The sequence below is a fragment of the Berghia stephanieae genome, chromosome 1, assembly GCF_034508935.2.
Source record: "Berghia stephanieae isolate SIO BIC M18660-M18661 chromosome 1, UCSD_Bste_1.3, whole genome shotgun sequence".
In the NCBI taxonomy this organism is placed as follows: Eukaryota; Metazoa; Mollusca; class Gastropoda; order Nudibranchia; family Aeolidiidae; genus Berghia; species Berghia stephanieae.
In genome coordinates, this window is record NC_088360.1 from 131277489 (window position 1) to 131298585 (window position 21097).

A 21097-nucleotide genomic window follows, 5' to 3' on the forward strand; every position below is an offset into this window, starting at 1 on the left:
CAAAAGACGAGGAGCTGAAGCAAAAAGTAGCTACTAGAACTATTCATAAAAGAGAAACGCCTCGAACAAAATTTTCTTAGGGCTCAAACAGAGTGGAGTCGCTTTGCTGGCGTTTTACTCGCCTCTTTATATTGATTCGTTTACGCGCCGATTGACACAAACGGAGTGGAAGCGACTTTCAGTCATCAAATCACTCAGTTGAACTTTTCTCACAGATGGAAAGAAACGAAATTGGCCCCACCCAGCTCTTTGTCATTGTTCGTAGCAAGCCATTTTTTAAAGGCTAGCACTATTCAGTATCTGATACTGAATAGTGGTTTTGCACTATTCAGTATCTGATACTGAATAGTGGTTTTGCACTATTCAGTATCTGATACTGAATAGTGGTTTTGCACTATTCAGTATCAGATACTGAATAGCGGTTTTGCACTATTCAGTATCTGACACTGAATAGTGGTTTTGCACTATAATACGGTGTTTTTTTTTTTTTCCGAAACCTGACAAAGTTATGGGAAGAGTGCAGCTGTGGGAGTGAATATGGGACTCAGAGAAGTGTACACCAGTGGGGAGTGAACCTGGGACTGGGTTTTGGCGAGTTTCGTAATAAAAAGCAATTACTTTTTTACGAAACCCGACGACACCTGGCAATATCCGACAAAGTTATGGGAGGTAGGCAGCAGCGTGTGTGTGTGTGTAGGGGGGGGGGGGGGGAGGAGGGGATGAACCTGAGATTCAGGGAAGTGTACACCAGTGGGGAGTGAACCTGGGACTCTGGGTTTTGTAAAAAAGCAATAACAAAATAGGGGGGATATAAATAGACAGAAGGAATTTTTAAAAAATATTGGGAAAAAAAAAAAAAAGTTACTCTTACCGGGATTTGAACTCTCGAACCTTAAGCTCAGAGTCAAACAGCTTATATCCACCATGCCATGGTGTCACTGAACTTTTAGAGACATTTAATCGTGTCTATTCAGACATTAAAAAATGTATTTGACTGCCTCTCTTATTTTTATATTTTGAACTATGTTAATTGCACGATAGCAGAAATTTAAAAATTTCGATCAAAATATTTTTACAACTTTGAATCGGGCTGTCATTTACTGCGCTTGTTCAATCTGGAAGTAGGTCAGCAGTTCAACCGAGATTGTCGCACTTTTCACTCTCTCTATAAAAAAGAGTTCCTTATGGATACTGAATAGTGGCAAAGCACTATTCAGTATCTGATACTGAATAACCACTTCATTTTTTAAAATAGTTCTCACTAAATTTTATTAATCATATTATAAACGCTCAATATTACACATAAATTAATAATGATAACAATAATAATACATGGCATTTATATCGCACATTTTCATCTTCGCGTGATGCTCAATGCACGTTACAAATAAATATATATACAAAAGTTACATGACATATATAAAACGTATACCACAACTATATCAATAGCAGCGGTGAATGTAATATCGTAAACTGAATCGGGACCAGCCACTCCCATATGAGCCGCATCCAAAATACTTAGGGGTGACGCTGGACCGCAGTCTTACCTATCGGGTGCATCTCGAAGGAGTTGCCCGGAAGATAGTGAAACGCAACAGTCTTCTGAGGAAGCTGGGCGGGATCGACTTGGGGCGCTAACCCAGCACTCCTGAGAACGTCCGCCCTGGCACTATGCTATTCCACCGCGTAGTACTGCGCTCCAGTGTGGGGTAGAAGCAGAAACGTTGAGAAGGTTGATGTAAAACTTCGCAAGTCAATGCACATAGTGTCAGGGACGCTGGCAACAACGCCTAGAGAATGGGGCCCGATAATGGCAGCAATCCACCACCCCCCCCCCCCCCCCTTCCCGATGTCCGGAGGGAGACGATTACGGTAAACTGGCTAAATAAGATCCGAGAGAGAGGGAATGGGGATACCCCTCTGAAGCGCATTATGGACGACGCCCCCGTTTCGAGCCGAAATAAGTCCCGGCAACCCTTGTACGCAGCTTCCCTGACTACGGACAGAGGTGGAAGTCTGTTTGGACGAATTCAATCCCTCGTGAGGGTGGGGACGTACACTCCTCTAAGCTTTGGTGAGAAGTCGCCAGGCTTTGATACCAGTAAGAGGAGACACTGGGTGGCTGCGAATCGGCTTCGGTCGAGGAGCTGCCTAACAGCAAGTGCGCTTCATCAGTGGGGACTTTCCACCTGTCCTACATGTACCCGATGTTGGCAAGAACCCGAAACGGCAGTGCATCCAGTTGAACGGTGTGTTGTGACGATGCTACCGGGCGGGTTCGCGACGGTACACGAATGCGGACCGGACTTTGCTGATTGGGTCGATCGTGATAACATAGTAGTGTGAGAACCATGAGAGGCGGCTGCTGCCGTCATCAAAAAGAAGTCTAAAAAACGATTCCGCGTCGATTCGGCCTCGACTCTGTTTGAGCCCTTATATTCAAAAGGTGCTAGACCACACTGTCACACAACAAGAGTCTATGTGGTCTTGTCTGACACTCGCTTTCGGATCGGAAGGTCCTGGGTTGGAGCCTCGTTGAGTCATTGGAAAAGGCTCCTTACTTACATTCTCTCACCGTACTCAGGTGTAATTTGAGTACCTCGTCGTTAACAACGTTGTCTCTGTTCGAATTTTTGTTGTTGTAATAATCGCCTAACCGGCGTCATGTCCTGTCTTAAATGTTAAATGTTGCTGTTGGCCAGGGAAACCTTGTAAAGCGCTTTGAGCATGTTTTGTGGAAATTGCTCTATATAAAAGCTCATTAAAAAAAAAAAAATGCTTTACCTTTATTTTTCTAAATTTTTATTTTAATATATAAAAATAAGAACGGAGTTCATCTCACTCCAGATATATTTCGGTAGGTTTAGAAGAGCTTTACTAATAATATTAGATTATCATTCCTTTTATAGCTTTCTCTTTAAATTGGATTACTGTCAATAATTTATCAAGCCCGGACCGGTTAGAGGAAAAACTGCAACTACTCTCAGACTGGAAGTGGAACCCAGGTCCGCAGGCAATTTCTAACATTATCATCATGTCATCAAGATCGTATAAGAAACGTAATATCATCATATTCTCATTTGTAACTGTGATCATCATACTTGCAGGGTTCCCATAATGAATGCCACATCTCCATGCATCTCGGTTCAAAGCATCATCTTCCTTCAGGCCCAGTTCTTTCATATCATCCTTTACCTTATCCAACCATCTAGTCTTTAGGCGTCCCCTTTTTCTCTTTCCCGTAATTGAAAGTCCAATACTTTCCTTCACGCGTACTCCCTCTCTCGTTTCTTTACATATTCGAACCATTTCAATCGTCCATTTCTCTCATCTTTATTGATACATTCTTCACTTCAGTCAACCATCGAATTCGTTCATTTCTCATTTGATCAATATTCATTTATAAGAAAACTAACATCATTAAAATTCAACTTTCCATTCATATCATCTTAAACAAATCGTCATATATGTTCTTTTTAAAATGTAACTAGTAAATCATGGGGGCCTTATTTATGACATCTTTATATTATAAATGTAGTCGAGTTAGCTCTTGGACAATCATCAGACCATGCCTCAACAAGCCTAGGCCATGACTTTTTATAGGTGCCTTTCCAAATGTTTTGCGTTGGTTTGAGAGTATTTCCATTACAACAATGAGCCCAGAACGATTTGGGTCATCAGACCTGAAAATAAGTGCAAATCGGCCTGAGCCCATAACAAAAAAAAAAAAAAAAGCTTGAGCTTTTGTATCGCGCAATATCCACTAAACGTGCTCAAAGCGCTTTACATAGGGTCCCTTGCCAAATGCAACACGTAAATGTAGAAAGGGACATGACGCCTGTTATGCGATATTACAATTTTTTTTCCGACAGAGACAACGCTATTAACGGCCAGGTACTCATTTTACACCCGAGTACGATGAGAGGATGTAAGTAAAGAGCCTTTTCCACGGGACTCAAAAATATGCGCCGAGCGAGGCTCGAACCCAAGACCTTCTGATATGAAAGCGAGTGTCATCCCACAAGACCGCATAACCACACTTCGGTAATTCACTCACAACAAAAACATGAAACATGTCAGCAAACAAAACTACGCGTGACCTAAAACGTTTATATTATCATTCAAACATTTATTTTGTGAGAACTGATCACCCAAAGGTGTTCTTAAAACCATAGCAAAGAAACTCAGTGTGTAGTTTCGCTTTGATGGTAGGAAATTGAAAGAAATTTTAATTCCGAGATAAAACGTTCGCATTCGATTCCTGTTCGGTTCGGCAACTAAAACGAGTGAGTTGCACTCAGTTTGCTATAATAAAACAATAGACCGACTGAGAGGAAAGGTCAAATGGAGGGCAAGAAACTGAATGCACTCAGTTTACATCCTTACTCGTGACTACATCTGAATCAATGCCGTTGTAAGAGGATTTATGTTTCAAGTTAGGAGAAAAAAATTCAATTCAGCTAGTTTTAGCCAGATTGGCTGATTGACATGTCTCTTTCTTTGGTTGAATAAAAAACTAACAAGAAAAATGTTTATAGAAATCGAAATTAGATAAATGATTAAAATGTTAAAATATAAATTTTGTCTTCATATACGAATATGTACTCAGCTAGTATTATAACTGAAGGCTGATTTATTTACTATGACGATTTTAGAGATCTCACAAAACATTATCTTCCCAGTTTAACTGAGTTCGTGGTTCGTTTCCGTCGCTTTGAGTTTTTGATATTTCCTTTCATGATAGTGCAAAATAAAGGCTGATTCACTTTCGTTTATCGTCGTTACCACTGTATTATTTATTCTCTATTAATTAAAAATAACAATTTCTTGACTGTGAAAATGGAATGTCTCATTGGAATCCAAGGGAAAGACTTTGTTCTCATGGCATCAGATATGACATCTGCCAGGAGTGTTGTTGCTATGAAAAACGGTATACCGCTCGATCTAGAATCTAGACTTGACAAATTTTTTTTTGAGATTCAGAGTTGGAGTGGTGCAGGCAATTTATACTATGTTGATAATAACAAGAAATAAAGTGACTGAAGTGAGTAGGAAAGTGCCAGAAGTAGACGACAATAGAGAATAAAAAATTCGCGCGGCACGAACCCGCGACCTTACTGGTACAACTCCGCCTGGCTGGGGAGAGCGTGACTACCTGACTTCTCTTCTACTTCTACCGGTCTGCCGTGCCGTATGAAATGAGTGAATGAGCTCCACTACTCCAAAAAAAAAAAAAAAAATAAATTAAAAAAGTGGTTTCAAACTCTATGTCTATTTAGCCGCTTTACCCGACTCCTTGAGGCCACGGGTTCAACACACACAAACGCCGCCTAGTTGTTTGTCATTTACTGTTATTAGTTATTATCAACATGAGTAAAGGCACGGCAAGGGCCTGCTCCACTCACTTTTCTGTAAATTTCATCCCAAATTCAAATACCGGAGCATACTCAATGTCTCAAACTCAATCGTTTCTATGTTACATGTTTGTGTTGAGAATATTGGCTATTCAGCTTCAATGACCAACTAACTTCACGGCGTTTGTCTTGTGTGTGTTGAATCCGTGACCCCAAGAAGTCGGGTAGAGTGGCTCAAGATAGACATAGGGTGTGAAACCACTTTTTTAGAGTGGTGGATAGCTCAAACGGTATAGTCACGCTATCCCCGGCCAGGTGGGGTTGTTGTACCAGTATAAGGTCCCGAGTTCGAGCCCCCATCGCCGCTGCTAAATTTTTATTCTGTCGTCTGGCACTTTCCTACTCACTTCATTTATTGTCCAGATGGTAGACAGTCAAAAGCAATTGTTATTGTTATTCATTACTGTCTGTTTAACACTTAAGAGTCTGGCTTCAGTTGTGGTCTAAAAAAATGGCAACTCCGTTTCAATCAGGGCTGGCGAGTCGGAGTCGGAGTCGGTAGGAGTCGGTTGTTTGAGGGTGGAGTCGGAGTCGGAGTCGGTTTTAGAAGTCCCGACTCCGACTCCTTACCACTTTCAGACATTGCATTTTTATGGGTGTGTCTTTTTTACGAAACCTGCCGAAACCCGATGAAACCCGACGAATCCCGACAAAGTTATGGGAAGTAGGTGGCAGTGGGGAGTGAACCTAGAACTCAGGGAAGTGTGCACCATTGGGGAGTGAACCTGGGACTGGGTTTCGGCGGGTTTCGTAAAAAAGAACTAGTGCTTTTTTACGAAACCCGACCATATCCAGCAAAGTAGACAACTGTGGGGAGTGAACCCGAGACTCAGGGAAGTGTACACCAGTCGGGAGTGAACCTGAGACTAAGGTTATCGGCCGGTTTCGGCGGGTTTCGTAAAAAAGAATTAGTGCTTTATTACGAAACCCGCCGAAACCCGACAATATCCGGCAAAGTTATATGGGAGTTTGGCAACAGTTGGGGGTGATCCTGGGAGTCAGGGAATTGCACACCAGGAGATGGATAACTGTGGGTATCCGAGCCGAACTATAGGAGTTTGGTACCAGAGGAGAATGAACCTGACACTATAGAAGGTGGGCGCCAGTGGGGAGTGAACCTGGGATTCAGGGAATTACACACCAGTGGGGATTTAACCTGGGAATATGTAAAAAAGGATATCAGTGGGAAATAAACCTGGGACTAAAGGAGATGGATACCATTGAAATTTGAAGCCGGGTATGAGAGTTTGGTACCAGAGGAGAATGAACCTGACACTATAGGAGGTGGGCGCCAGTGGGGAGTGAACCTGGGACTATGTAAACAGGATATCAGTGGGAAATAAACCTGGGACTAAAGGGACATGGATAACATTGAAAGTTGAAGCCGAATACGAAAGTATGGTACCAGAGGAGAATGAACCTGACACAAAAGGAGGTGGGCGCCAGTGGAGAGTGAACCTGGGACTCAGGGAATTGCACACCAGTGGGGAGTTAACCTGGGATTATGTATAAAGGATATCAGTAGGAAATAAATCTGGGACTAAAGGGAGATGGATACCATTGGGAGTTGAAGCGGGATTTATTTCCCACTGATATCCTTTTTTAGATATTCACAGGTTAACTCCCCACTGGTGTGCAATTCCCTGATTCCAGGTTCACTCCCCACTGGCGCCCACCTTCTATAGTGTCAGGTTCATTCTCCTCTGGTACCCAACTCCTATAGTTTGGCTCGGATACCCACAGTTATCCATCTCCCACAGTCCCAGGTTAACTCCAAATTGGTGTGCACTTCCCTGAGTCCCAGGTTCACTCCACACTGGCGCCCATCTCCTATAGTGTCAGGTTCATTCTCCTCTGGTACTCAACTCCCATATCCGGCTTCAACTTTCAATGGTATCCATCTCCCTTTAGTTCCAGGTTTATTTCCCACTGATATCCTTTTTACACAGTCCCAGGTTAACTCCCCACTGGTGTGCAATTCCCTGACTCCCAGGTTCACTCCCCACTGGCGCCCACCTTCTATAGTGTCAGGTTCATTCTCCTCTGGTACCCAACTCCTATAGTTCGGCTCGGATACCCACAGTTATCCATCTCCCACAGTCCCAGGTTAGCTCCCAATTGGTGTGCACTTCCCTGAGTCCCAGGTTCACTCCACCCTGGCGCCCATCTCCTATAGTGTCAGGTTCATTCTCCTCTGGTACTCAACTCCCATATCCGGCTTCAACTTTCAATGGTATCCATCTCCCTTTAGTTCCAGGTTTATTTCCCACTGACATCCTTTTTACACAGTCCCAGGTTAACTCCCCACTGGTGTGCAATTCCCTGACTCCCAGGTTCACTCCCCACTGGCGCCCACCTTCTATAGTGTCAGGTTCATTCTCCCCTGGTACCCAACTCCTATAGTTCGGCTCGGATACCCACAGTTATCCATCTCCCACAGTCCCAGGTTAACTCCAAATTGGTGTGCACTTCCCTGAGTCCCAGGTTCACTCCACACTGGCGCCCATCTCCTATAGTGTCAGGTTCATTCTCCTCTGGTACTCAACTCCCATATCCAACTATCAACTTTCTATGGTATCCATCTCCCTTTAGTCCCAGGTTTATTTCCCACTGATATCCTTTTTACACAGTCCCAGGTTCACTCCCCACTGGTGTACACCGCCCTGATTCCCAGGATCACCCCCCGCTGTTGTCAAACTCCCATAACTTTGCCGGATATTGTCGGGTTTCGGCGGGTTTCGTAATAAAGCACTAATTCTTTTTTACGAAACCCGCCGAAACCGGCCGATAACCTTAGTCTCAGGTTCACTCCCGACTGATGTACACTTCCCTGAGTCTCGGGTTCACTCCCCACAGTTGTCTACTTCCCATAACGTTGCTGGATATTGTCGGGTTTCGGCGGGTTTCGTAAAAAAGCACTAGTTCTTTTTTACGAAACCCGCCGAAACCCAGTCCCAGGTTCACTCCCCAATGGTGCACACTTCCCTGAGTTCTAGGTTCACTCCCCACTGCCACCTACTTCCCATAACTTTGTCGCCGGGTTTCGCAGGGTTTCGGCGGGTTTCGTAAAAAAGACACACCGCATTTTTATATCATTCAATGTGTAATATTTTAGATACTAGATATAGATAGTATCCAGGCCTATAGAATTTGAAAAAAATTACATTGGTATTAGCTAAAGGTGAACTATGCTTCCAAAACCCCCTTTCCTCCCCAACCTTCATGCTCTCGTGCTGTACATTTAAGTTGGCATCAATGCCAATCACCCCGTACCTGACTAGAGGGAGGGGTGGGGATGCTGACTCTTCAATGTTAAAGTTAGGTTATTAGAAAGTGGGATAACCATAAGACCATAAGAAGTGACTTTATTTTAGTATAAATGGTTTCAGTTTCAATATTGTCTTAATTTCACTTTTCCTCTTTTTGTTGGTCTTAATGACAGTTTTATTCATGTCTTAGTTTCAGTTTCCTTTTTGTCTAGTTTCAGTTCCTTTTTTGTCCTAGTTTCAAATATGAAGCGGCTTGTATTGTTATAATACATATACTGGGGAAAAGCTAAAAGTAGCTGCGAGTGTTGGTTGCATATTATTACCTATTAATACTATGCTTGAGGAGTCGGGAGTCGGTTTCAAGGCTGGAGTCGGAGTCGGAGTCGGTTTAAAAATAACCGACTCCGCCAGCCCTGGTTTCAATGCAATTAAATGCAAGGTTATGCACCTAGGAAACAACAGCCACCAATATGTCTACAGGATGAAGGATAGTAAGGGAGCTAAAATCAAATTGGAAAGTACTTTATGTGAAAAAGACCTTGGTGTATATATGTAGCGATGACTATGAAAATTTTTGTTTTCTATTTTTGTAGGAAATACTCCTCTTAAATCAAAGCCCTATCTCCACTGAGTAAAAATCTTTTTGAATTTTGGAAATCCATTAATATATAACAAAGTTATGCAGTTTCAAATGTCATTTATTTGGATGACTCACAAATAGAAAAAAATACGGAAAATATGGGACGCTTTTTCTGCGTTTTATTCTGGTTTGTGGCTGTATCTCGCTTAATACGTGGAATTAGATATTAAAACTTGGCAATTTTATGGCAAAATTATCAGAAAATATGATGAAGACATCAGAAAAGTTCTAACTTGTATAGTTTTAGAGCTGTATGGCTAGGGTCAACTATAATTTTGTTTTCAAATATACATAATATTGATCATTTGGAACTTTTCCGAAGTGTAATTTTGTGTCTACAGCACATACAAATCAAACGAAAAATGCCTGCTAAATTATTATCAATCAGTCCCGTGAGACCATGGCTTATGTTATTTCTAGTATTTATTTGAGAGAGAGAAGAGAGAGAGAGAGAGAGAGAGAGAGAGAGAGAGAGAGAGAGAGAGAGAGAGAGAGAGAGAGAGTTAATCTACTATCCCTATGACATAACAATGAAACAATGCCTCTAATTTAAAAACAGCGCGCGAGGATTTGTGTCGTCAGTTACCGCGAACAAGTTGCCAGATGGCCACTTGTGTCGCCAAATATATAATTTTGCTTCTTTTATTAAATTTTATTCATCTATTTTTGCCTCATTGACATTTATCCTAGTCTATTCAATTTTCTGTTTGTTAAAATTTAGTTCATTTTAAGTGGGCCAGTCTTAATAGTGAAAGCCATATGATTTCTATTTAGCCACTTTTGAAGTCGAATTTGGTCAGGTTAAAGTCTGGCCACCTGGCAGCCTTGCCTCGCTCACGTCATTTTCGTGTCGCGCGATGGTGGAGCAAAATGGCCGTCTCCATATTTTCACTCATTGAAATGCAAATTGGGTTGATGTTTTGTGAGAATACGGGAAAAGTACTTAACACAATCCAATGAAATTTGAAATATAAATAGAAGAAATATGCATATATAACGTTATGAGCGACAAAATCTCTCCTCTTTGTAGTTTTAGAAATATTGTACTCGAAATAGTAAAAATCTATTTTTAACGGTCTTCTGGTAATCGTACGAGTTTTGTCGCTTGACATAATCTAAAATGACCTCTTTTCTAACTGTGTGCCAACTTTCAGTCATATTCATCGATAAACAGCTTCGTAATTAATTTTTTAAAATAGCATGTACCACTTGGCTTTGTCCCATATTTTGTCGCGAATTTGGGCACTTCGTGAGCGAAAAAGAGGCCCAAAGATTTGTGCGGGATAGTCATTGCTAATATATGTGGACCCCAAATTGAATTTTAGCCAGCACTGTGAAAAGACTGTTAACAAAGCAAATAGAATCCTGGGACTTGTCAGAAGATCTTTCGACTATATAAACAAACCCATATTAACCACTCTTTTTTAAAGTTTAATACGATCAGACTTGGAATATGGAAACTGTGTATCAATAAATCAGATGCTTTACTAATTGAAAATGTCCAACGTCAAGCCACCAAACCTGTTCCCGAAATTTCAAACCTCAGCTACGAAGATAGACTCAGAGCATTAGACCTCCCTAGCCTCATGTACAGAAGACTCAGAGATCTATTATAAATTGACCAACAGTTTCTACAAAGTAAATGTAGAAGATTACCTCACATATAACAAGGACAAACAAAATTGCCGTTTAAACATCCAAAAAAATGTCTTTAGTCAGTGAATTGTTGAGACATGGAATAGCCTGCCTGAAAAAATAGTTACAGCGCCAAGCATAAACAGCTTTAAAAGCCAAATTGACAATTTTCTGCAGGATCTAAAATACAGCACTGATTTCCCATTGAAGCCAGCCTTTCGACCTCCACAAGTTGGTGGAGACCGATCCAAAGACCATCAACGGGTCACCGGCCCTCTACGATGAACTCATACTATTCATGTAATGGCTTTTATGACTCTAAACCCACTCTTTGTTTAGACAACATTCAAATTCATGTAAGACATTCTCTTCTTTCATGAAGGGGAATGCTCCTATGCTCTTTAATTTTTTGTTGTCTGTGGATTGGACTTAGCTTGAATTTGAATGCATGAACTTTGGAATTTTTAAGTTCTAATTTTCTTTCTTTCTTTCCTCTGTTATTTAAAAAAAAAAATAATAAATTCAGACCAAGACAAAATGTATCCTTTGAGTGACAACATTTTGATGTCAGTTTGTGGCGAGTCCGGTGACAGCATTCAATTTTCAGAGTACATTGCCAAAAATGTTCAACTGTATAAAATGAGAAATGGTAAGTGTGAAATATTTCCAAAATAATTCATTTTATGGGAGGTCAGGATACCCACCCAGTTTCTTTTTTTGGCAAGGGAATAGTTTGACCCTGTAATGTTTATTTTTAAACATCTTTTGCTTTATTAAAGCTGTCCTCTTCACATTTCGATCGAATCAATAAACAGTGTGAAAACATGGGGAAAAAAAGAGAGGGCTACTTAAAATGAGAAGATACATCCACATATAGCTAGATCATCTGTTACCAAAAGCCACCTGTCACTGCTTTTACAGTTTGGGTTACGTGGAAAATTAATATTTCAGTATTTTTTTTAGCTGCATGCAGACACTTGATCTGGTCATTCCATTCACGTATTACATAATTTGTTATTTTATGTGAGAGTTGTACTCAATGCACGACACAGCACATGAACTGCTACCTACAGATGAGTTATTTTTGTTGTAAACAAAACAATTTTGTCAGCACATTATATAAACATCAAAATTGATCCTTCTATAGCAATGATCAACCTTTCATAAAATAATTATGCCGTATGTGATGATAAGTCAAAGATGGTGAGAAATTATAACTCTCTATTGAAGCTGTTTTATTGTCATCTTTTGTATTATATTTTCCTCTTTTGTATGTTATTTAAAAACTAAACAAAACGAAAATGTATTTGAAACTGAATATTTTTCTTTATTTTGAAACTTAGAAAAAAATGTATGTTTTGACAAGTATTTGTAGCAAATTATTGACCTCATAAAATCAAGGGATGAGAGGCATAATTGTTCAGGCATTGTTGATATGTATTATTGTCTCTTGTACTGCGCTCATTTTTTACAGTTGGTTTTCCACTGCAACATTTTCAATTTTCGGAGATTTATAAATATTTTTTTTTGCTTCACTTTTATTTTCAGGTTATGAACTGTCACCTCATGCTGCTGCTAATTTCACCCGTAGAAACATGGCAGAGAGTCTGCGATCACAGGTAATTTTTATCACAAAAATTAACCTTCTAACTAAACTTGGCAATATCTCAGTTCAAACCTTTTCACCATCCGACTGATTATGTCATTCACTGTAACATTTATGTCCTCACTTTAGTAAATTTTTGTAAATAATAATGAAGTCAGTACTCTTGTACGGTTTCCCCGAACTTATTTGAATGCCCCAAATTTAAAAACAATTATTTTTTGTATGTGATTTCCTCAAAATAGTTTTCTTGGACTTTTTTGCATGTCCCAAAGAGTTTGAGGAAACAGTGTTCAAGTGTATTTAAATTCACAATTTTATCACAGAATATAAATGACTTGAAAGCCTGTAAAAAGATAAGGTTTCTTATGAAGAAATTTATGTACAAGAGATGCAACTATTGATTTATAAAAACTTGCCATGTTTGTATTTGAGATTTTAAAAGTAAGTTTGGCTTGAAATTAAAATTTGATTAAGCTGTAATTTTATGTCCTACCATGGGCAGGGAAAGTAGCAGACAAGTACAGAATGATAATTTAAAAAAATGAATTTTCTATGTGTTTATAAGTGTCTGGGGAGGGGGGGGGGCGCAAAGTGGCAGAGTGGTTAAGGCATTGCATTGTGATCCTTATGGTCCCGGGTTCGAGCCTTGCTTGGGCAAGATTATTAACCCCCAATTTGGTCACTGGACAACATGCGTGATTCCTGTTGACATCAGACAGCTTGTTTGATGAATTATCTATATTTCTTTGTGGAATGCCTAGACGACGATATCTTATGATGTCGTGGCAGAAGGGCATAATTTTTGACATATTTTTAAAAATGTATCTAGTATAAATATGTCCATCAGTGACTTCAATATTTACTTATAGATTTTTGTTATTGTTGTTTTGTTGATAGAGGACTTGTATGTGAAATCTTTAATGAGTTTGATGTTTGATGTTGTTGTTGTCGTTTTATTTAATTTAATCTTTATTGTCATCATGTCGTGAGTATCAAATGTCTGTAAGACTTCCGTTCTCTTCCTCTTTTTAGAAAAGTCACCAAGTAAACTTGCTAATTGCTGGATATGACAAGGAGACTGGGCCATGCTTATATTTCTTGGATTATTTGGCATCCCTCAACAAATTGCCCTTTGCAATTCATGGTTACGGAAGTCTGTTTGGCCTGAGTATCATGGACAAATACTACAAAAAAGGTGACCTTTTTAAATGCTTAATCATTGCCTTTTTCACCCTGGGTCAGGGTATAGGCCACAGACAAACAGTTTCCATCCTTCTCTATCCTGAGCCAACTTTTTTATCTCATTCCAGGTCTTACCACTTCTCTGTATATCAGCTTCTTTAATTCTTCTCCATGTTCCTCGTGGCCTTCCCCTTGATCTTCTGCCCTGAGGGTTCCAGTCCAATACTTTCTTTGTTATAGTTGAGTCATTCTTTCTAAGCGTGTGTCACATCCACCTCCATCGTCTTCTTCCTATATCCTCTCCTACTGGTTTCTGCTGTGTTCTTTTCCATACTTCTTCATTTTTTATTCTATCCATCCATTTTATTCTGAGTAGCTTACGCATGCACCTGTTTACAAAAATCTGTACCCTCCTTATACATGCCTGTGATGCGTTCCAAGTTTCACATCCATACAGTAGGACAGACTTCACGTTTGAGTTGAAAAGTCTTAGCTTTAGTTGAAGGGAGATATCTTTAGTTCTCCAAACTCTGTTCAAAGATGTGAATGCAGCCTGTGCCTTTCCTATTCGTGCTTTCACCTCTGCTTCCGTGCCTCCATCCTTGTCAATTATACTTCCGAGATAGCAGAAAGTGTCTATATTCTTCGAGTTCCTGATCTTTTACTTTGATCTGCTCCCTTTGACGCGTACCTATCCTCAAGACCTTTGACTTTGCAGGGTGTATTCTTAGACCAATTGATTCCGAGAGGCTGTTTATAATTGTGGTTTTTGTTTGCATCTGGTCCTGGGTGTGGGACAAAAGAGCCAGATCATCTGCAAAATCCAGATCATCCAACTGTGTCCAGGGGGTCCACTGTATCCCATTTCTTCTCCCTTTGGAGGTTTCCTTCATTAGCCAATCAATGGCAAGGATGAACAGGAATGGAGAGAGCAAGCATCCCTGCTTGACACCAGTCTTAATTTCAAAGCTGTCAGTCAGCTGATCTTCATGTACAACCCTGCAACTTGATCCTTCATACATTTCCTTAATGAGGTTTACTATCTTTTCAGGGAGTCCATAATGTGCCAGAATTTTCCACAATGTTGCTCTGTCAATACTGTCGAAAGCCTTCTCGTAATCCAGAAAGTTGACAATAAGAGGAGAGTTCCATTCTATAGACTGTTCCACTATGACTCGCAGAGAGGCAATCTGGTCGGTGGTTGAACGGTTTTTCCGAAAACCTGCCTGTTCGTCCCGCAGTTTAGCATCTGTTGCATTCTTAATTCTCTCTAAAATAATACGGTTGAAAACCTTTCCTGGGATAGAAAGAAGAGTGATGCCTCGATAATTATTACAATTACTGAGGTCCCCTTTCTTTGGAAGCTTGATAAGATGTCCTTCCTTCCAATCCTTTGGGAATATCCCGTCATTCCAGATTCTCTCAAATAGTGGGTGCAGGGCCTCAGCATTTCTTTCCGCATCAACTTTTAGAGCCTCCGGTGGAATCTGGTCTGGTCCAGCAGCTTTCCCCCTTTTCATCTTGTTAATGGCACCCACAATCTCTGCTATCGATGGTGGATCACAGCTAATTGGTAGCTCATTCCTTGCAGGCAAAATTTCTGGCTGGTTGTCTGGTGGTGGTCTGTTCAGAAGGCAGTTGAAATGTTCCCTCCATCGTTCAGATTGAGCCTCTTTTCCAAAAATAGTTTTCCCATCTTTGTCTTTGACTGGTACCTCTGGTTTCCCATATTTTCCAGCAAGTGTCTTGGTAGTTTGATAAAGGATCCTCATGTGTCCTCCAGTCGCTGCTGCTTCTGCTTTCTCTGCAAGTCTGTTCATGAATGCTTCCTTGTCTTTCTTCACAGATCTTTTGACTTCCTTAGCTATGGCTCGATACTGCTCTTGTGCATCCAGTCTTGAAGCCCTTGTTCGGCTTGCATTCACTTGTTCCTTCCTTGTTCTCCTCTTTTCAATAAGGTCCAAGGTGGTTGGACTTATCCATTCTTTATGTTCCGATTTCTTTACCCCCAATACCTCGTGGCAAGTTGTTATGTAAACTTCCTTGATCTTTGCCCAATGTGACTCTACATCTATGTCCTCCTCGAGCTCAGTAAGAGGTTGGAATCTATTACTCAATTGTAGTTTGAATTCCTCATTCTTTTCCCCATCAAGTGCATTCACCTCGAATTTTCTTCTTGTATGTGATCTGGCCCCGTGTTTTCTGAGTCGGAGCTTAAGCTTTGCCAATAGCAGGTGGTGGTCTGATCCAACATCTGCCCCTCTCCGTACTGTCACATCTTCCAATGAACGTCTGAATCTACGAGAGATACAAAAATGATCAATCTGATTCTCTGTCACACCATCTGGTGAGACCCAAGTTGCTTTGTGGATCCTCTTATGGGGGAACACTGATCCTCCAATCACCAAACTGTTGAATGCACAGAAATTTGCAAATCTCTCACCATTATCATTCATTTCTCCCATGCCATGACGTCCCATGATACCTTCATAGCCTACGTTATCCTGTCCCACTTTTGCATTAGCATCTCCCATCAATATGTTGATGTCTTTCCTTGGCAACTTGTCAATGACTTGTTGTAGCAGACCATAAAATGTATCTTTGTCCTCATCTGTTGCATCATTTGTTGGGGCATAGATCTGTACAATGTTCATGCTGATCTTCTTACTCCGTGTTGTAAAGGACGCCATGATGATCCTTTCTCCGCATTGTTCCCATCCTCTAAGTGACTTCTGGGCAAACTTGCTTAGAATTATTCCTACTCCCTGTGTATGAATCCCGTCCCCTCTCCTGAATATAAAATCTTCTCCCCAGACTTGAGGTGTTTCTGTCCGGATTGTATCCAGTGGGTTTCGCTTACTCCAAGTATATGCAGCCTGTATCTTCTCATCTCAGTCACAACTTGAGAGCTTTTTCCTGCTTCATACATGGTGCGAACGTTCCACGACGCAATTCGAAGCTGCTTGTTTGGCGAAGACGTCATCGGGTCAGCAGAGTCCTTTCGGCTTTGTCTGTTGTCCTTCATAAATTCTGTAATTCCAGAAACTCTTCGGTCGCCCAAGCTAAAAAAAAGGATTTGGTTTGTCTGTCTGTGTTTCTGTAACGGTTTGAGTTTAACGGAAAGGGGTGTTAACCCTTTGCCAACCCCCAACCTGGAGGACCAGGTGACTCAAAGATGGGGAATCACACACCATTAGTCGCCTTTTATGACACGCTGGCTTGGCGTTGGGCTATTCTTGACCCTCTCAGTTGAGGGACCCCGGACACCACACGGGATTTTAAATGCTTAACTGTCACTAAACATTAGTCATATTAGCAGGGTTGCCGATTTTCCATATATTTACGGAATTCAGTATATTTAAAAACCTCAGTATTTTCCAAATACCTTCTGAATGGAAAAAAAGTAAATATCTACTAATGTTTTGTATTGGAATTCGGTGCTCAGATAGGGGCTGCTCGATGTGTTCTCGTAAGATTTCAGTAAATCTTTGCCTCTTGAATCAGCAACCCTATTAGTTAGTGGCCTAATTCTTTTAAGTCATTGATTGAGGTCCCATGTTGCTGTTCTAATATTAATGGCATTGTCAATGTTTTAACCTAGTATAGGAAAAAGCATAATTCAAGGATATCAATTTGTAAGTATGATACTCTACACAGGTTTTGCTACTCAGTAAGCAGTGCTCCTAGTATGAGACCCAGATGTGTAAGAGGTTTTTCCTGACCTCTGTCCACTGAGTAGTGATTGAATAGCTGGTTCGATTGTTTAGTGCCGAAAAAGTAAATAAAAAAGAAATAGACAAATATTTTCTTTATAGTTAAGCAAACATTCATTACAATAGGTTTCATAGACATGTGCACAAACCCACACACACACATACACACACACACACACACACACACACACACACACAACGTCATGCAAAGCATAACATGATAAACTCCAGATTAAAATTTTTTTTAAACTTTTATCATCGATGTATAAGAAAATGTCTCCCATTTCCTCTTCCAGATTTTGATAAAAATCTGAACAAGTGTGTATGAAAGGTACCAGACAAAGAAAAAAAGAAAAATACAAGAAAAAAAAACCATACCAAAAAATCAGTCACTTATTTTTTTGTATGTTTTTTCCCCTTGTATTCTTCTTTCTTTCTTTGTTTGGCACCTTTCATACACATTTGTTCAGATCTTAATCTTACACCGGTGCCTGCTCCTTAATTTTTTAATTTGATATTTCCAGATCTTGATTTGGCTGGAGCAAAGGACTTGTTACTAAAATGTATAAATGAGGTAAGTTGTTAAACAATTTATTGACATATACTGATGCACAACAGTAAAACACCACTTCTTTCAATGAAGATTAAATTAAATAAAATAAAAAATAACATTCCCTTTATTCATTCCCAAGGGGAAATTTATCTTTAGGGTCTATCCCAAGGGAAGACTGGAATAACCCAGGCATCAGCTGCAGTGCAGCGCCCCAAAGTGAGCTAGGGCGAGATGACTTGCTCAAGGCCACACAACGAGGCGAGTAGTCAAACTCAGTACAGATTACCCACTGCGCTGTTTGGCCTGGAGCAAGTCACCTCGCCCTAGCTCAATTTGCAGCTGACGTCTGGGTTATTCCAGTCTTCCCTTGGAATAGACCCTAGAGACAAATGTCCCCTATGGGATGAAAAAAGGGAATTTTATTTTATTTTTATATTTTTAATTCAACATATTTATGGAAACTTTATTTCAATATTGAAAGATGAACTGATAACAGTTGATATATGTGTCTGCATGACAAAAACAGTTGAAAGCTGAAAATTTTGGATTTGCTTTTTTTTTTTCATTTTCTTAAAGAATACGCTCACGAGAATATTTTAATCTTTATTTGAAGTAAAGCGGGTGATTTTTCATGATGTTGTGGTCAGATTTATGGGAAAGGTATCCAGTACTTTTCTCAAATTTTATACTTTTTCAACTTGACTACCTGTAAAAAAATATTTAGAAGTGAAATTAAGCTTTGATATTTCCCAAAGATGTACAAAAAGGGTTGATTTAATCATTTATGACAAGAACTCATTTTTGATAAAAAATTGACCTTCTAACTAAACTTGGCAATATCTCAATTCAAACCTTTTCACCATCCGACTGATTATGTCATTCACTGTAACATATATCACTTAATGCTGTTTTTATATTTCAGACTTTTTTGAAAATGGAGACTTGCCTGTTTTAAAAAAATGATTTTGCTTCCATTTGTAACGGTTGTAAATTTATGTAAAAAGTAATTGTCTGAAATCGTGTAATGAGTTATCCCTTTGTTTTTCTCTTCTGATCAGATCCAAAGGCGTTTTATTGTGAACCTTGGAAGTTTTCGATTGAGGGTCGTTGGCAAAGATGGCGTTCAAGATGAAGGTGTCATGAAAGCAGAGCCCAATTCATTGTAATTTATTGTTTTGATTGTTTTAATGAATGGTGTTGTGTGTGCATGTGATATCATTGTGCGATATTTGAATGACAGTCAGACTTTGTCGCACCCTGCTATACACCGATCAACATTTTGGCCCAAAACCTTTTTCGACTTCTTTATCTAAATAGAACGACTCAAACATTTATATATCGATGGCTTAAAAATTACCATCAACTTACTGTGTTGAAAATTCATAACCCGAAGACAACATTGACTGTTTGGCTCACATTTTTATTAGTTATTTGTGTTAGTTGAAGGCGAAGAAGTGTTGCACATTTGTCACTTACAGATTTTGCCCTAATCTACTACCTTTATAATCTATTTGAATAAAGTTGGTTGGTATCAGGTATTTTGGGTTGTCATAGATTTTCCCAAACAGCAGTTTTGCAATATTAGTCTGATGTGTATTTTATTGAATGATTGGTTTAGATTGAAGTAATTGATTGATTTTAATCAGGTGAAGAATTGAAAGATTGCATTTTATTATTTTTGGGCTGTATGAGATTGTGGTGAAAACATTATTAGTTGTAAGGTTTTGTTAACAAGTGATTAAATTTTGAGAACAAAAGTACTTATCCTTTGTTTCTTTAATTCTTTTTTATATGACATTGCTGCTATTTGCTTGCCTTGGGTATGGCTAGGATATCAATTAAGAAATTAAGGAGCAGGCACCAGTGTTAGATAAAGATCTGAAGAAGTGTGTATGAAAGGTGCCAGACAAAGGAAGAAAGAAAAATAGAAGAAAAAAAACCATCCCAAAAAATCAATCTACCTCGACTGGGGATCGAAACTCAGACCTTCTGATTAATCAGGTATGTTTTACAGCGCTTGTAATACATTTAGGTCATATCAGTGCCAGTAAAAAGGAAGGAAATGGGATAGTAAAAAGTTCAAATAGGGAAGAGATGTAGATTCCAAGAGCACACTATCAGTTTGTCAGTACAGTTCACTCCACTTGTAGCGAAGTCGGTTGTAGCGATCTTCGGAAGTAACGATCTTTTTCTGTAGAACAGGCACCCGTGTAACACAAACTCAATAAAATACAAACGGTTGTAATGACTTCGCTACATCCGTCATGACGGTTATAGTGATGCGTATTCTTATCCCCGAACATAATACTTTATAGTAAAAATATAACGGAAACACACTCTCCTCACTGCTTCTCTCACTTCGCCAAGCGCCTGTGTCAATACAACACATACAATACACTTTGTGTGTGTAATGTACCACTGATATAATATGTGCTGCTTGTCTTGCGTGCTGTGTCAGAGTAGAGCGAAACAAACTCCTCTTCTCTTTCACTAGATATAGACTATACCTCTCTCACTTCGCCAAGTGCCTTTGTGTGCTGTCTCGCATGTGTTGTAGTCTAGTGTACAGCGTATTAAGTGTGTTGCCTCAACCACAGACAACAACTACAACTCGACTTAACAATGGCGACAGGAGGAAAATGCATTGTGCTTTCTTTGAAGAGAAAAATAGAACTGATTGGTGCAATTGAGAACGGAAAAAAGCAAAAGAATGCAGCATCTGAGTTTGGAGTATCAGCAAACACCGTATCGGGAATAATGAAATTGAAAGAGCGCAACGAGTTCTTTTTTAAAAAAAAAAAAAACAAAAAAAAAAAAAAAAAAAACCCCAAAAAACCTAATTAATTGTCTACAGTGGTCACGATGAATTTTTGTCAAGATAAGGGCAGTAACTCAATATATTAACTCTACAACGAAGTTGAATAGTCAGAATTATTTCCCTTGAATATTCTTCCAACCGCTGTCGCGAACTTTGGATGTAACGATCTTTTTTCTGGTCCCCCGACGACATCGCTACAAGCGTAGTCGACTGTATTAGTGTATACTTAGTTTGAGATCACCTAAATGTATCATCCTGACACAAGCA

General features: G+C 39.7%; 1 protein-coding gene across 1 annotated transcript; it reads left to right on the forward strand.

Moving 5' to 3' along the window:
• Positions 1-4502: 4502 nt before the first annotated feature.
• LOC144963190 (proteasome subunit beta type-2-like) lies at positions 4503-19772 on the forward strand. Its single transcript, XM_078896920.1, has 6 exons — positions 4503-4930; positions 11485-11607; positions 12507-12577; positions 13597-13759; positions 17984-18033; positions 19071-19772. The coding sequence occupies exons 1-6, from the start codon at positions 4840-4842 to the stop codon at positions 19176-19178; spliced, it is 606 nt and encodes a 201-aa protein (XP_078753046.1). The 5' UTR covers positions 4503-4839; the 3' UTR covers positions 19179-19772.
• The last annotated feature ends 1325 nt before the right edge of the window (positions 19773-21097 follow it).

What these genes read in the sequence shown, in the direction of transcription:
- LOC144963190 (XM_078896920.1), top strand. Translation starts at nt 4,840, where the DNA reads ATGGAATGTCTCATTGGAATCCAAGGGAAAGACTTTGTTCTCATGGCA. An exon ending in ACTGTATAAAATGAGAAATG is followed by an intron (nt 11,608 to 12,506) that starts GTAAGTGTGAAA and finishes TTTTATTTTCAG; the next exon opens with GTTATGAACTGTCACCTCAT. An exon ending in CAGAGAGTCTGCGATCACAG is followed by an intron (nt 12,578 to 13,596) that starts GTAATTTTTATC and finishes TCCTCTTTTTAG; the next exon opens with AAAAGTCACCAAGTAAACTT.